The sequence below is a fragment of the Antennarius striatus genome, chromosome 22, assembly GCF_040054535.1.
Source record: "Antennarius striatus isolate MH-2024 chromosome 22, ASM4005453v1, whole genome shotgun sequence".
Taxonomy (NCBI): Eukaryota; Metazoa; Chordata; class Actinopteri; order Lophiiformes; family Antennariidae; genus Antennarius; species Antennarius striatus.
Window position 1 is genome coordinate 2,120,274 of NC_090797.1, and position 17,477 is coordinate 2,137,750.

At 42.4% G+C, this 17,477-nt stretch overlaps 1 protein-coding gene across 1 annotated transcript in view; it reads left to right on the forward strand.

Moving 5' to 3' along the window:
- Window positions 1–3,650: 3,650 nt before the first annotated feature.
- The window catches only part of tfec (transcription factor EC), a 35,273-nt gene continuing 21,446 nt past the window's right edge, over window positions 3,651–17,477 (forward strand). Inside the window, exons 1-2 of the mRNA XM_068306982.1 lie at window positions 3,651–3,723; window positions 8,959–9,196. Coding sequence (XP_068163083.1) covers window positions 8,981–9,196 — 216 coding nt within the window. The 5' untranslated portion in view covers window positions 3,651–3,723; window positions 8,959–8,980. The remainder of the gene's footprint in view (window positions 3,724–8,958; window positions 9,197–17,477) is intronic.

Consider the following 17,477-nt stretch of genomic DNA (forward strand, 5'->3'; position numbering starts at 1 on the left):
GGGTTTTTTTTTGGTCATGTCGTTCTACCATTTGTCCATCAGAGGGCGCCATTACACCACTCACCAAATATCATGACTATGAAATATATTAAATGATGCGTAGACTCCACGCATCAATTCATATATTAAACAAAACGAGCAGTAATTGCAGGAAATAATTTATCACAGCTGTTTGCTTAAGGATTAAAACAAACCCTTTGATATCACTTTACTCATGAAAATGCTCTTGGATGAATAAATCATTGGGTTTACACGTTGCGCAGCGTGCGGCCTGCTTTAATTACTCTTTATTATCCTGACCGGGACATCCTCTTGGTGTTACCATCAGACTGTGGGCGACTCTTGTTTCACAGTGAATGTACAAACCAGCAGACAATCCTCAAACCTCAAGAGATGATTGAAAGAGGGAACAAATCCAAGGTGTCCTTTATTATTTGGAGACGGAATCAGATAAAACCTCACAGACCTTTAACTGAGTCATTCAGCAGTCTGAGCTGCTAGATAAGAGCGCCATATGGAAAAAAAACACACACAAAGGGGAAAGTTACGGGAGTCGGTGTGTGTACCTCACAATGGCTCTCGCTAAAGTTTGCGTGTCTTCTGATCTTCTCCCAGCTGGACGCCTGCTTCCCAGTCCCTGTCTCCTCTGATGTAGCTTCAGACACTGGAGGGCCCTCTTTCTTTTCTTTTCTTTTTTTTAAAACCAGGCTGAAAACCGTCAAAGCGCCCCAGGAATCAAACGCCGTCGCAGGCAGTCATGATCAAAGACGCGCAGGTATAAATCCAGACGCAGACGCAGGACGCGCGAAATCGCCATCCAAAAAGAGAGAGAAGGAGAGCAAGGATGGTGGGTTTGGGGGGGGGGTACATTTGGAGGGTTTTATTTGTAGACCTCTGGCGGAAACCGTTCCACCGTTTAAAGTGCTCAATTAGAATAAAGGAAAGAAAGAACCGGACATTTAAAGGCGGCCTGGAGGAAAAACGAGCACCTCTCCAGGAAAGTTGGAGACTTTTTTTGGGAATGTTACAGATAAAAGTGGGAAATATTCACACTTTGATGACCAATGAATATATTGATCTATATTGATCACAATGGCCCGCTGTCTCCCTTCCCATTATGGGAGCTGCAGTGACGCCGGAGGCATCAGATCAGAAGCTCCACCGACAGACAGACCTGACCCGTCTGGAGGAGATCAAACATCTCATGTCATCCAACGGCCTCTGCCCCCCACCCCTCCATCCACCCCTCCATCACACCTCGTCCTCCCCATTGGCCGAGGCCCGGCGCGTCTTCTTCTCCGTTTCTGCCGGTGCGCCCCCCGGGTCTACCTTCACACACACACGCACGCACGCACGCACGCACACACACACACACACACACACATACACATACACACACACACACACACACACACACACACACACACACACACACACACACACACACACACACACACACACATTCCGTCTGGAGATCAACAACAACGAGATCAGGGAGAGAAACGCGGACGTCATCAGCATACCGCACGATCCTGCTGCCGGACGCACCGGAAATTATTGGTAAAAAATGTGATTATTGGAGCTGATCTGAGCCTTTCAGGCATCCTGGAATCATCTTAAATTTGTGAATAATCCCAAAACATATCCGGATTAGTCTGATCGTTTAAACTGATGACATTAACACGGATCCTGGATTAAAAATGCCATTGAATTTTGATTATTATTGGATTACTGGCAGGAAATTGATTTGGACCAATATAGTTCTGCAGATGCTGGTTATCTTCAGCATTTATTGATCTCTTGAGAATAATCCCATAATCATTTAGTCCGGAAAATCGATAAAAATGATCCAAAACGCGCCATCTCGTTCATTTATGACGAAGAAAAAGCATCAAAAGGCTAAAAAATAAGACAACTTACACTTGAAATATTGACCAATTTTTCTTTCTGTGAACTTTGTGATTGATTGATTCCTCTGTTGCTGCTGCAATTTGTCACACGTATTTTATAGATCAGATTAAATCATCTGTGATTAACCAGAAGAGCGGTTTGCACGTTTTAATTTAATCAATATAAAGATAAAAGGATTACAGAATTAAGGAAGTAAAACAGCCCCTCCACACACACAACCACACACACACACACACACACACACACCCCGTCGCCTGCGATGTAAATCACGTCTAAATCGGGTGGTGCTGATCCACGACTGGTCGCACAGCATTAAAATCGATTGCGTGGAAGCAGCTGCAGCTTCTACCAGAATAGTTCAGGCAATTTGTTCCGTTAATGTCGGGGAATGTTTGTGTGAAAGAGCCTCTTCATGCGAACTTAACCCTTCATGGTGGTTGGAGCTTTTTTAAACCAACTTCCTTAAATTCCAGACGCATTTTTAAAAAAATATTATAAGAACATGTTTGCGCCAATGGCGCAACACGTCGTAAACAAATAAAGCCACAACATCACGCTGCGTCTGCTTCAAGCGTCTCTTAAGTTTTGCCTGATTTGTTAATTCTAAAGAGGAAATTGTCGCATGAATAAAAAGTTATCTGTCCGTTAGCGCCATCTAGTGGCCATTTATAAAATGTGTCTTTATTTTTGCAGGACAGGTGCAACTTCTGCCGGATTTTTATCATTTTTCTTGACTATCTTTTGAATTAATTATGACTCCAATGTGATTCTTCAGGCTGGGGGTTGGGGGGGGGGGGTAGATTAAGGCCTTATTGTCTCATGTGACGACAGGAATCCCAGCGGGGTGCACGCACACCGCATCACACACTACTTGTTTGTGGAAAAAATAACGCGCAAAAGACGCGCTGTGCGCAAAACGCACGCAAGCACGCAACCCCCCCCTCCCCGCCCCCCCCGCCCGTTTCGATCTCCGGCTTGATTAACCACTTAGTTCGGCCTCTCAGACACGAGATTGCGGGGAGAAAGCGCGTAATGAAGTGCTTTTGAATTTGCATCCCTGAGAGTTTTCTCCGCCGCCGCTGTTTGTTCTGCGCGCAGAGATGTGCGCTATTTCAACGGTGACGCGCAACAAGTGTCCACCCGGCCCCCTCCATATCGCCCCCTCATCAGGATAACTGCCGTGAACAAACACAATCAACACGCGTCTGGAGGGGAATTTGGAGGCTTTTTCTCTTAAATCCTCTCCGTCATTATGCAGATTGGACGAAATAATGGAGCCCCCCCCCCCTTTATCTCCCTCCTTACCTCCCCAAGAATGAACTGTCTTGGTTTCTTAAAGGCTGACCAAACACTTGTGTGTTTTTCTCCTTCAGTTATGGATGAACCGTCTCAAGATCATGAAATTAACAGCATCCAGTCCGCACTTGCCTTTTCTTTTGTTTTTTTAGGTGAGGGGGGGTTCTGGTTCACCAGGTGGGGGTCATGGGTTATAGAAGCTTATCCCTTTAGGTGTTTCCTTCTAACTCATCCATAGGAAGCCGTGCATGGGTGCGTTATACATGATGACTTGCGAGAATCATTTCTGTCCGATCTTTAAGGCGCACATGACGCAAACGCTTCCCATTTGCGCCCCGCGCTCCCGGCAGCGCACGAAAAAAGAGGAAACACCGCAGAGTTTAAAATGTGGGGGGGCCCCTTTCACTTGATGCATTGATTAAAACAACAGTGAAGGCGCAGCTCTGACGGTTCATGTCACAAATGAGATGATTAAGACGCGCGGTTGCGGAAACCGAGGACACCCCCAAATTCCAGGTAAATACAAAACACACTGCAGATAAAACTGTCCTGCAATTTGGATGTGATCAAGTGCGGGGTTTTAATGCTGACCTTGCCTTTGTAAAAGCAATGGGGGGTGGGAGGGGGCATCGGTCCGTCAGTGGTAGGTGGGAAACACGACCCGTGCGTAAAGTTCCACATGAAACGCAGACGTTTTATGGTCCCGCTGTGAGAAAACAGCTGATAGGAACTCCTTAAAGCATCATAAAGTAGTTTTATGATCAGCTACTGGTTGGATTATGATGCCAGAGTCTCATATGTGGGTGCTAGATTTAATTAAGAATCTATAATATAACTAATTAACATAAGATTAGATAAGATATACTTAATTTATCCCAAACTGGGAAATATTATATATATATATATATAATTATATATAAAATTATATATATATATTTAATATAGTTATTTGTAATAGATAAATGTATTAGAAATTCAGATTTTATAAACATATTTATACAGATTATGATTTGCAAACAGCATGTTGCACGTTACACGCATACTATGAAAAAAAACTATTTAAAAAGTACAAATATTTGAAATTCACCAATGGTTATCTTTAAAGTCACAAGAAGAAAGTGGATCCGTTCCGCATATATTGTCGGAATAATAAAGCGATTCATTAACTAAACTTTGTTTAAATTCAAGCAGAATTCACTCCACAGAGTTTTCACAATTCATTTCATTCAATGATGCAAAAAAAAAAAAAAAACCTTGTGCGTGCATTATATTAAATATTAAACCCAATCAAAAGACGGGATCGGATGAGATCATCATCCTTTGTCTCCTGCTGCCTGTTGCAGACATGTGGCTGCAGCTTTGAGACATCAGAATGACACAGCAGGAATATCTTTAAAGTTCCTCGTGAGCTGAAAGACTTCCTTATTTTTTTTTAGGTTTTTTTTTTTTTTTTTTTTTGGTCACCTGATATTATTTACAATGCGTGAAAGAAAACCCGGCGAACTTCTCTAATCTTGCATCACGGGAATGCAGCATTCAGAGCTGCACAAACGGGGAGGGGTCTGTGTGTGTGTGTGTGTGTGTGTGTGTGTGTGTGTGTGTGTGTGTGTGTGTGTGTGTGTGTGTGTGTGTGTGTGTGTGTGTGTGTGTGTGTGTGTGTGTGTAAAAGCATCATGTGCGATGAGTCACAGCCGAGATGACTCAGTCGCATCTTTTTTTGCCTTATGTCATAAATCATTCAAGAGAGCGAAAAACGTCAGATAGGAGACAAATAACGGAATAAAGGAGTCGTATTGTGGTGAATCCTGCTCACAGTGACGTGTGAAGCGTCACGAGGCTGGTGGATTTGGTGCAAACTTCTATTAGTGTGCAGCGCAACAGTTATCTGCGTTGTTACTTGTGGAATTTCAGCTCCCAGCAGTTCTATGCAATTAGAAAGTTTGAGTCGCGTCACTGCAGTGACGTCATAAATGACAGTTTATGACACGCACACGAGTGTTTGAAAAAAAAAAAAAAAAAGGATTGTTTTTGTATTGTAATCCCAACCTGAGGGGGTATTTGTCGCTGTTAGTGTTTGCAGGATTGATTTGGGGGTCAGGTTAAAGGGCGCCCGCAGCACCATCTGCTGGTCAAACTGGGAACAACAGCCTGGGTTTGTTTTCTGTTTCCAGTGAAGTTTATCAAATACATGTATTTATGGCTGTTTTAAAGTTAAAGTTAAAGTTTTCTATAACACGAGCAATAAATTTAAGAAATACAGGAAGAAATTTGTAACTGTCAATTGCAGTTCTTCTTAATTTGTATGTATATATAAATTCAAAACATTAATAAATATAATATTTCAATGTCATAAAATGTCAAAATGTATTTGTGCAGCACACAAATAAATTATATATTTTTTGATATTTCACAGAAACCTCGCCTGAGACAAATCTCACTCACAGAATGAATCCAAATTCAAATTGTAACCATGGAAACAAAAACAAAACAGATGATAAAAGCTCCTAAACAGCAAAGGGCACCGCTGGAGAGCTTGGTTGTTGTGTTTGGAAAGTTTGGTGAAATTATTTGAGAGAGTTTTTGAGTTATAGTCTGGAAAGTAAAAATGAACCGATGGATGTAACCCTCCACTCACTTCTTTTGTGGAAGGGGGGGGGGGTGATGACTGATGCAGCGCTTGAGTCGTGTGACGGAGGGATGTATGGAAGGAGAGGTGGGCAGGAGGGGGTAATGTGTTGGAAGAACGTAAACATAGTCTGAGGGGCGACTTCAAAGCGAGGCTTCGGTTGCAGCGGCGGCGGCGGCGTACCCCCCATCGGTGAAAAGTGAATGTTCATCCACGGTCTGCAGACTCTTCTCTAAACGCTTTGAAGTCGCACAATGGATATGATTGACTTATGAAGTGGACATAGTATAGATAATATTCCTTTACCCCCCCCCCACAACACATAGATGTGAGGTCAGGAGAAGTGACGTAAAGCAAGGAAAACAACAACATTTAAAATGAAATTTTGCTATAAACGCTAAAATAATGGCTTTGAATTACTGCAAAACACAAGAAAATACGTAAAAAAAATTGCTTTCTGAGTTTCTAAAATAGATTTTTATCATAAAATTAAAAAAATAATTATTTGTTTTAAATAATTTGATCACACACACACTGTGAGGAGTGTGTGTGAAGAAGTCGTCTCTGGTGTGATCAGTAGAGTCTGGATCTCCTGGAGGCCTGAGCGTCATTATCTGGGCTCGTTGACTCATGTCTAGATCACATGGAACGATGGGTGGCCTCACAACGGGGAGCCAGGAGGGACAATAAGGGGGGAGGGGGGTCGAAGGTGATGATGAGTGGAAGCAGGACAAAACAGCGCATCAACGAGAAAGGTTTTAATGAGGCGCTGTGTGCGTGTGTGTGTGTGTGTGTGTGTGTGTGTCTCATATTTGACAAAAATCGTCAAAAAATCTTCAACAATGATGACAGACAGACATTTTACTAAAGTCTAACATGAAACTTGAATGTCTTTTTGTTGTGATTGATTGGTTCATAGACTGATTATTGACGATCAGCTCAGTGCTGCCCCCGTGCGGCAGAACTGAGCGTCAGTTGACTGAGCAGGAAATGGATGCAGTAAATACAGTTTATGGTGTTTATGGTTGTTTTTGATGACAGCTGTTGCGCGACAGGAACCAGGACAAAAGATCAGATGATAGGAGATTAATAAATAACTTAATAACTTCTGATTAAATCAAATAAATGCAAAACTACAATACAGTTTTTGTATTGTTCAGTCATATCTCCTGCATTGATGTCAGGGAGAAAAGAAAACGAGGATATTTTGATTAAAATAAAATAAAATAAGTTGTGTAGCGTTAAATTTTATAGTACTATAGTGCAAAATAAATATATTAGACAACATAACTATAACAGCTGATATACAAAACTAATTGTAAAACCTTGTTTTCGTCTTTCTGTTTAGATGAAGCCGACAGTCAACAACAATCAACAAAACATTAAACATGTTTTTCCCCACAGTTTTGATACGAGTTTCAGCAGATCATCATAAAACATTGCATTTAATTCACGATTGAAAAACTATTTGTAGAATTGAGGCCACATAATCAAAACTATAACTTTTAAATTGTGATTTATGGACTTTTTGAATTCCTAACTTGTATTTGTGGGACATGATTATCGATTCCATTGCTTGCACTTATTTTTAACAGTTAGCCAAGACACACACACACAAAGTGCGTCGTAAAGAATTTTTATTATCCAAATGATGCGTAATGCTGTCAGTATTGGATTAACATTCCTCACTCTTACACACACACACTGTCAGTTTATATATAACCCTTACATAAATGTATTTGTGGAAGATGACTCAAGTAAACTGATGTTTGAAGCTCTTAAGCCGTTTTTTTCCCCCATTCATACTAAAACTTAAAGTCACACTGGAATGGGGCAGGAGTCACTGGGTGATAAACGCCTGGTCGAGGTGCATTCCCATTCCTATAGAACACTGGTGCGTTCAGGAACACTGGTGCGTTCAGGAACACTACTGTGTTCAGCATACTTAAGCACCATTTAGGGGAGATGCCTTGCTCAGGGGCAAACAGAGGAGCTCACAATCCACAGACAAAGACTCAGGTTAAACCCGCACAAGCAAACCGGTTGTTCCACCATGACCGCGGTCACCGGAATGCGACTAGGTGGACAAAACCCTTTCTCTATGTCTAACAGGAAACTCTTTTCTCCACGTCATTGACACTTTTTTTTTTACGCATCGCCACCAAATCGGCTGGCAAATTCTGCAGCAGAGGTTTTCTGCAAGGTTGCCGATGGAATAAAGGCAATTAAGCAGCATGACTGAATTGCCCAGGCACAAAAAGATGAATAAAATCAAATTTGACTTATTTAAAAACTGCTTGTCCTTTTAAAAACTGCTTTTCTGCAACAAATGAATGTTAGAAATAAACAAACTACGTTGCCTATGTCAAAATTGCATCACCGAACAGGTGACACGCTGGAAAATAAAATAGAATACAACAATGTGCTAACAGTTAAAATCATTATGCAAAGCACTGAACATGATGCAGGCAATAAGATTAAAAAAACACACACACAAAAAAACCCCCCAACGCATCAGAAAGTTCCTAATTTTTCTAATTTCAGACTTCCCATATGCGACAATAAAGGAAAACTAAATGTCACTGGAAAATTAGATTTCCTGTTTCGGATGCTGTTTAGCTGATGTGTGATATTAATAATTAGCAGGAAAAGAACAGCTAGCGTTTGGCAGCAGTGGATTTTTCCACATTGACATTTGCTTGTATACATGCATCAAATGATTCTGGTTAACAAACGGGGGGGGGGGGACTTTGATCTGGGAGTTGACTCACGTCATCCACTCCAGTAATTAAGTTTGTCCGTCCTTTTCCCTTCATTGTGGAAACAGTAAAATTTTATAGAATTAAATTCATGTCAAATTCAATGAAGGGGACAGTTATTCATTTTACAATGAACCAGAATCAGAGGGATGCAGAAAGCTGTTCTAAATATCTGCAGGTGGAGCATCTTTTTAAATGCATGCTAATTCGCTAATGCACAACTGCGTTCACCTGCACCACCACCCCTTCTCCTCCTCTTCCATCTGTTTTAACAAGATGTGCACGCATAATTCAACCACGTCATGATATAATTCGTACAATTTGATTACATGACTCATTAAATGGTTTATTGTTATTTCTGCTCAGAACCTGTTTGGGATTACCAGAAATGTTCCGGTCATATTCCAGTCTAGACGACCAGCGGTTGGTCCGCCGTGGAGCTTACGCACAGGGGTTGCATAACTCCGGACCGCACCCACTCAGCCGGCCTCAGTTCCGCCCCCCCTGGCCGGGCAAGGGCGTTCATCATCCTGCCCCTCAGTATCCGTATGGCGGATACACTGGAGGCCAAACCCCCGTTTGGTGCCAACCCAACACATGGAAGGTAGGACGCCACAAAATGACCACCCATAACAAGTCTCTCAATCTGTTCTATTGAATGGAAGTACAGAAATACTTCTTATAGTAGCCAACATGACATCATATGTCAATGCCGAAGTATCAGGCTGGAAAAATGATCAATGGCCAACCCAACCGTGTCGTGAGCCTAGTTGTCATCCTCCGCTGAAACTCCTTCTACCTGCTGCCTGAGGGCAGAGTCAATGACATCTTGTTGAAAAGGCCTTTAAGTCTCGCAGCAAAGATGAGGATGATGACTTTATGGGCAATGTGATTGCAGGATGTGTGTAAAACTGTACAAACAAGCCTGAATCGTGACCATGTCACTGTTGTTTGCGAGAACCGAATGAATGAACTGTGTTTTTGGGGTCATTTCTTTCCACAAAAAGTACTCATGGATCTCCAGCCATAACCCCTGCAATCCCTGTATGCCGTTGGACGAGTGCACACTGTATATTAATGCACTGTTGCATTTATGCGCCTGTTTTGGAGGTTTCACAACGATTGCAGACCTCGTTGGGGGATTTGGGAAATATGAACTATTTTCCTGCTTTGCTTTGATGCAAAAGTGAGACTGAATTTTGGATGGTCGGGATGCTAAATGATCCCAGATCAACCGTGGCTGTCTCGGAAAGGGAATTCCTGGAAGGGGAGATATGAATCAGACTATTAGAGGAGGAGGAACAGAAAACATCCCTACATTAGTTGCTTGACTTGTAGACTTCAAAGCATTGTTGCAGCATGTTTTCCCTCTCCTGTTGGAGGCCTTTCATGTGCTGGAGTTGCTTTGGTGTGTGATGTGTGTGCGGTTGCATGCATGCATGGGTAAATGCATGTGGGTGTTTGCGAGTCGACCGCCCTTTCGTGATTCAAGCTGAACTGTTCCGTCCCTGGTCGGTTAGGCGCAGGTGAAGGCGAAGAAGACGCTAAAACAATCAGATTCGACGTCTACTTGACTGAATATTTAGCCATGCTAGGTAGTTCCTGGGTTTGAAACATGATGCCATTGCGTCAGACGAGTTATGAATCGGTTGCGTGCAAGTTGCAGGTTCCATCGCTATCGTTGCTAGAGGTAAATCTCTTAACACTGAAGGAGTCCATTCTATCTTGCACGGTGCACAAATTGCTAAAGCTGTTGCTAAAGCAAATGATGAAGCTGATTTTGGAGGGAAACGGATAAGACGGCTCAACGAGAAGGGAAAGAGTTGTGGTACGAAGGGAAAGAAGGAGAGAGTTGGTGAGACGGAGAGAAAGAGTGCAGAAAATGAAAGCCAAAGCATGGGGGGGAACAGCGGTGATTGGTCTGGACCACCCATCTGGACTGGCTGGGTGCCTGGGTGAGCTGGACTGTGGTTTTGCTAGCTGGACCGGATGGATGGATGAATGAACGGAGGGTTAAAGAGAGACAGAAGTCCAGGGTAATGACTCAGATGGACGGAACGACTTTCTGGAAACATTGATATGCCAATGGAAGACACACACGCTGTCACCAGCAACCGCCTGCAGTTCATGTTCACTTGGGATGCTTCACCTAGCTCGTAATTCTTTGACACATCGGCAATGTTTGACCCCAGGAAGGAGCAGTTTTACAAGAAGTAAAGTAAAATAACTGAAATCGAACTCTGTAATATTGATGTATTTGCTTTCTTTTCGTCAAGACATTCAATCAAAGGGTGTAGCCAAAGGAAAAGTGGCCTTTCTGCACACATGACCAGCAGTCTGATTTATGCAGCGTACTGTAAACGACATTACCTAATCGAATGAAGCCTCCAAATGAAATTGTGTTTTCAAGAGACAACAGAGATCATTGTGTTTCCTCAGATTACCTTTTGTGAAGCCTCACAGGTCATGTACTCAGGCTAAATATACATATTTACCCACGTTTACCCCTGAACGGAAAGTGTTTACATGACGGCTGGATGATGAAACCGTTCACCTCCAGAGGTCTTTCCCTTGAACCCTTCTGATACGGGGTTATCTAACAGGCTAATAGGATTAGGCTAAATGGGCTTCCAAATGCTTCATGTTGAAGTCTTCATTGTCTCGCTCATAACAACACACACACATGCACACACACACACACATACATCGCCGCCTGTCTGTCTCACCCTTGACCTCTTCCTGCGCTGATTGTTCTTACAACAGCAGAGATCAGAATGTCCGACTACCCCCATAATTGACACGCAGGACAAAAACACAGGGCGCCGCTGGATGAAACATATCATAATCCCCCCGATGGGGGCCGAGGAGGGATTCAAGGCCACCAGGATAGCTATTCATAGCATCGGGAGACACGGAGGGACCTCCGGGAAAGACATTGTGAGGTGTGTGAGGTGTGACACTCCTGGGAAGAATGGTGATTAGGAACTATCGTGAATTGTTCCAGACCTGGACCCAGAGTCCTACCCAGACCCTGATCAATTATTATCAATTACATTAAATCTATTTTATCTGACACAACAGGTCGCAACTCAGTCAAATTTTTAACAAGTTGTTGGATTGCTCATACGGAAAATTTTGGTCAAATGATCTTCTAACGAGATTATTAAACTTTAAATGCAAGACTGTCTATTTGTCCGATTGTTGTTTTTCAAGTGTGACTTCTGCTTTTAGATATAATTCATTTTTAATTGCGCAATATAATGGCTATAGAGTAATGACATCATCAATGTAGCTCTCTCCGTTTAATGATGATAGCTGCATTTTCCCCAAAACTACAGATTTTTTTTCTTTTTGCGTTAAGTTTTCGTGAAAAATAAATAATTAAATAAAGAGGAAAAAAAATTACTAATAAAACACATTTCATCATGTTGGTATGACCAGAGGTAGATTACTAGTGCTAACTTAAAAACGTCCTTTCTGCTTTTAAAAACCATATGATGTCAATAAACACAAATAAATAACAATTAAAAACAAATAAACATTTTTTTTTTCTCTTATTGATCCAAACAGGAAAGCAGTTCTGCAATATTTTTTAATCCACTTTTATGCCTCTATGATAGAATTATTAACAAATGATCTTTTGATTTATTTCCATCTCTTTTTTTTTCCCCATTTATTTCCACACTTCTTAATTCCGACATAATTTCGGCGTGGAGAGTTTTCGCTACACCTACAATCATTTTTCGATTGCGTTGCCACTTCGAGCAAAGACAAAAAGCCTGAGATAATCTTTGGGAAAATGTTTCTCCATATTTAACATAGGTGGAGGGGATAAGTGTTCAAGTGATTAGCGGATAAGATGAGGTGGTAAAGTGATCGGTGACATACTAAAAGGCCATTGCTCCTACCACACGAAGAGACGATGATTGTTGGTAATTACCTTAACAGCACGGGCCTCATCAAGGCCTCGACACTCTACAGACACTCTTATCTACCTCAATCTCCACGTTCACACCTTCACTCCAGTCCGAAACATCACAAGGAGGGAGTTTATGTCCCAAAGATGTGTTTTTGACCCCGCTCTTCCAGCTTTCACTGGGATTTAGTGTATGAGGTTGATTTTGAAATGTGGCAGGCAGAAAATGGGAATGTTTATGGAGGGTACGTGCCATGTCGGGATGACAGGAAGGAGAAGAAAGACACCCATTATTTCAATTAGAGATCATTCAGGCCGTTTTATCCAGCATGACTCGCTCCAAATACCGAAAGTCCCGCAATTATTAAATAAATCCGATTAAAACGCTGACAGGATATGACTCCAGGTGTTACAGGTGGAACACGTTCGTCTAGATGAAGAGTCGCCGTTAAGTCGCCGATCTTCACGGCGTTCGTTGCTCAAAAACGACATTTCGCGAGAAGACTGCAGCCTTCTTTTTGTAGCTTCTTTTTGTAGCATTAATGCTAATTAGCTGCAGCTGATCTAATTAGCTGTTGAGAAATTCTTCCAAGTTCACAGCATGACAGCAGCATTTGACAGGAAATTAAAAAACTTCTAATTCTCATATTTGCTGGCGAAACGCATCCATGGTTCGATCAGTGGCGCCTTTGTTGTGAGTTCCCTCACTTCCTGTTTGCGGTTTTGGTACCAAAAGAGTCATAAATGGGAAAATAAATGCAAAATTCTTATGTTTTATGCCTTATTTTACCCAAATCTACCCAAAAGATGTCAGTATGTGTATTGATTGTCGACGCTACTGTACATTCAGCCCTCTGGTTTCACCGCTGGGCTGCACTTCCTCTGGTGCTGATAACATCGGGACTTAAACCCATGCACCTAATAGAACCAATCATCCAATCGTCCAAGCCGGGCCACCAGGACCCCCCCCCATACATACATACATACACATCAGATTAATGCCCTGGATGGAGCAGGTGTCTGCCAAAAATTCCATTCCTGTTTAAACCTTCAGGACCGTACCGCCAACTTAATCCTATTAGGTCTAATTGAGTGAAGTCGACAGTCTTTTTCAGTTAAACTATGTTCACACACTAATAGGATTCAAAAGGGGGGAGGGTGGGGGTAGAAGGAGGTACTGAGAGTCGTACTGTTAGTGTGTGGCTGGGGTAGTGGACAGTGTGCGTAAGGGAAGGAGTGTGTTGCAACCAAAGGAGGCTTCCCACTGTGTTTGGAGGTCTGTGCTTAATGGAGAGGGAGGGGGTGGGTTGCGTGTCTCCACGGAGGCTAGGTAAGCTCAAAATGGGGGAGGGGGGGCGTTTGTGATCAGCGCAACAAAAAACAAGAACCAAGACAGTCAGACTGTAACATCCTGCGACTTACCCTGATCTACTTCCAGGGTAGGTCAGGTTAAGGTCAGGGTACCCTGAAAGTATTATCTGACTCGTGCATAGCTTTGACCTTTCAGGGTAGACCATAGGTATGCACTAGGTTTGACCATAGATCAAAGCGAGTACATAGGTAGATCAAAGCACTAGCTTTGATCTATGGTCGTACACTGGCCTCGTCTTTCTATGTTATCCGGTTCTTGAGTGTACAAAAGTTGAAATTAGACCTTGACCTAGTTTCCCCTTTCTGAGGTTACAGGGAGAAGAGATCAAGAAGGTGGAGGATTTGAAGTACTTAGGGTCAACAGTCCAGAGCAATGGAGAGTGTGGAAAAGAGGTGAAGAAGCGTGTCCAGGCAGGATGGAACGGGTGGAGGAAAGTGTCAGGTGTGATGTGTGATAGAAGAGTTTCAGCTAAAATGAAAGGAAAGGTGTACAAAACTGTGGTGAGACCAGCGATGTTGTTTGGTCTAGAGACAGTGTCACTGAGAAAAGACAGGAGACAGAGCTGGAGGTAGCAGAGATGAAGATGCTGAGGTTCTCTCTGGGAGTGACCAGGAAGGATAGGATCAGGAATGAGTACATCAGAGGGACAGCACATGTTAGAGGTTCTGGAGATAAAGTCAGAGAGGCCAGACTGAGATGGTTTGGACATGTCCAGAGGAGAGATAGTGAATATATTGGTAGAAGGATGCTGAATTTTGAACTGCCAGGCAGGAGGACTAAAGGAAGACCAAAGAGGAGGTTTATGGATGTAGTGAAAGAGGACATGAAGGTAGTTGGTGTGAGAGAAGAGGATGCAGAAGACAGGGTTAGATGGAGGACACTGATTCGCTGTGGAGACCCCTGAAGGGAAAAGCCAAAAGGAAAAGAAGAAGAAGAAGTTCTCTGAGAAACTTTCCAAATACGTACAAAATGAAGACGCAAGGAAAGTGCCATCCGAGTCGCCATGGATACAGAACCACGCCGTCCCATTGCAGTAAAGATTAATTGGGTTCTGCTGAGCAGCAGATGACATGAATATGTTAAACCCTTACTGACACCAGTTGCTCCATATGATGATATATGATAGTGGATTTTTAATTATATTATATAGACATAGATTACGAATCAAAACAGAAGGACGTATTATATTACACCAATTAAGCAAATCATATGATCAACATGACTTTTACTCCTCCATGACAACCGTGAAGTGATTAATTATGCGTTTGCATTGTCCATCTGACCTTTTCTTGTGGTCGTGTCATCTTAAGACCAGAGGGGTGGGATGGGGATGCGGGGGCGATTCTGGTCACGGATTTGGTTTCAGACTCAAAGGTGAAGTGATCACCTCAGTCACTGTGGGCTCCAAAAACACATTTTGGGCCACAAAGAAAGAGATTGTATGTCCAGAATTGACAACATAAATGTCTTGAATGAAGTTATATCCAAAAGGTCAAAGGTTACTAACGTTGTGACATTAGAATTTAGCATTTTCTAAATTTATTATGATTAGAATCGGATAATACATGGAATTAAACGGTACAAAAAAAATAAAATTTGATTCAATAAAAGTCTATGAAGGTGCAAACTGATGGTCCAAAGCAACACCTCAACTTTTTTACAATCTGAAACAGAAAATGCATCTTCATCGGAAACTTCCCACTGACAAAGCAACACGATGCCAACTCGTCGCCGGATGTGTCATCTCACGCACCCCCCTCCCCTGTTTGACGTGATGATTGGCGGCTGACGCCACGCACACACACACACACACACACACACACACACACACACACACACACACACACGCTCACAGAGACACGGTGAATTAGGAAGGTCAGAGTGGGACACAGTGTTTAGCCAGTGGCAGCAGCAACGGAGACACGGCCCGAGGAAGCTGACCTTTCCAGGCTGGATGTCAGAGACAGTGTCCCTGGGGAAAAGACAGGAGACAGAGCTGGAGGTAGCAGAGATGAGGATGCTGAGGTTCTCCCTGGGAGTGACCAGGAAGAATAGGATCAGGAATGAGTACATCAGAGAGTACAAAACAGAAGGACCAATTAAGCAAATCATATGATCAACATGACTTTTACTCCTCCATGACAACCGTGAAGTAATGAATTATGCGTTTGCATTGTCTATCTGACCCTTTCTTGTGGACTTGTCATTCACCGAGGGGGTGGGGATCGGGGGGGGGCGATTCTGGTCACGGATTTGGTTTCGGACTCAATGTCTTGTATGAAGTTATATCCAAAAGGTCAAAGGTCACCTACAATGTGATACTAGAATTTTGCATTTTCTGAATTATTACTGGAATCAAATATTACACGGAAATAAATGGAATAAAAAATAACATTTGATTCAATAAAAGTCTATGAAAGTGCGAATTGACCGACACTCAACTTCCTTATTATCTAAACAAGGAAACACATCTTCATCAGAAACTTCCTGTCACGATACTAATTTGTCGCCGAATGTGTCATCCCAGCACCCCCCTCCCCTGTTTGACGTGATGATTGGCCGCTGACACACACACACACGCTTGCAGAGACACGGTGAATTAGGAGGGTCGGAGTGGGACACAGTGTTTAGCCAGTGGCAGCAGCGACGGAGACACGGCCCGAGGAAGCTGACCTCACCACGGGACTCCCTTTGAAGGAACCACGTCCACAAATCAGAGACTAAAGGTTGGGGTCGGCTCGGCCTTCAGGGGGCAAACAAGCAACAAAGGGGGCTGTAGAGATAGTCGATGGATTGGGGTATTTTACTCACATTTCATACGTATATAATAATATAAATATAAAAATATGTATATCTCTATCCAGGACAACAGGGAACACAAATGTTGGTTGTTTTAAATGAATTATGGTAATTTATTTATCATCACTTTGTTGTCATGTGAGAGTTTTGTCAGGCATCCTTTTGCCAGGATTTTTCTATCACAAAAAAGCGCTGCAAATAAAAAGATGAAGGAAAAGACAAACAGAATCATGAAACGGAATCAATTTGTTAAAATACGTTTACGTCACTGAGTTCATGTTGCCGTGAAAGTCGGAACAAGGGAAGACTCTTATGCCAGGACGTTCTAGGGATGGAAATTATTAATTTTTCTTTCTAAAATGCAGTATGTTTGGAAATAAAGTCTGTTTGTAACCCAACTCCACACATCCATGGTTCAGTTCGGGTTACAATGAAGGGAGTTAGTTAATTAAACCATTTCACGCTGTCTGTTCCTCTCATTAGGATAGTTTCCTAATCTGATTATTATCTCCGCCATGGAGGCAAAGTTTCCGTGGCATCACATTTGTCTCTTTGTTGTCGAAGGGATGTGGATGATCGATGGACTTTCATGAAACTGTGTTTAAATATGCGGGCTGATGGAAAATTCCACAACAGAGACAAATAATAAAGCTGAACGAATTCAGTCAGGTCAGAGGTTACTCTTGGAGATTGGGTGGAATAATTCTTTGATAGAGGAGTCACATTATGCAGACAACATGCAGATTATATGCTAAAAGGTTGTATATTATATATATCTTACACATATTTCCATATTAA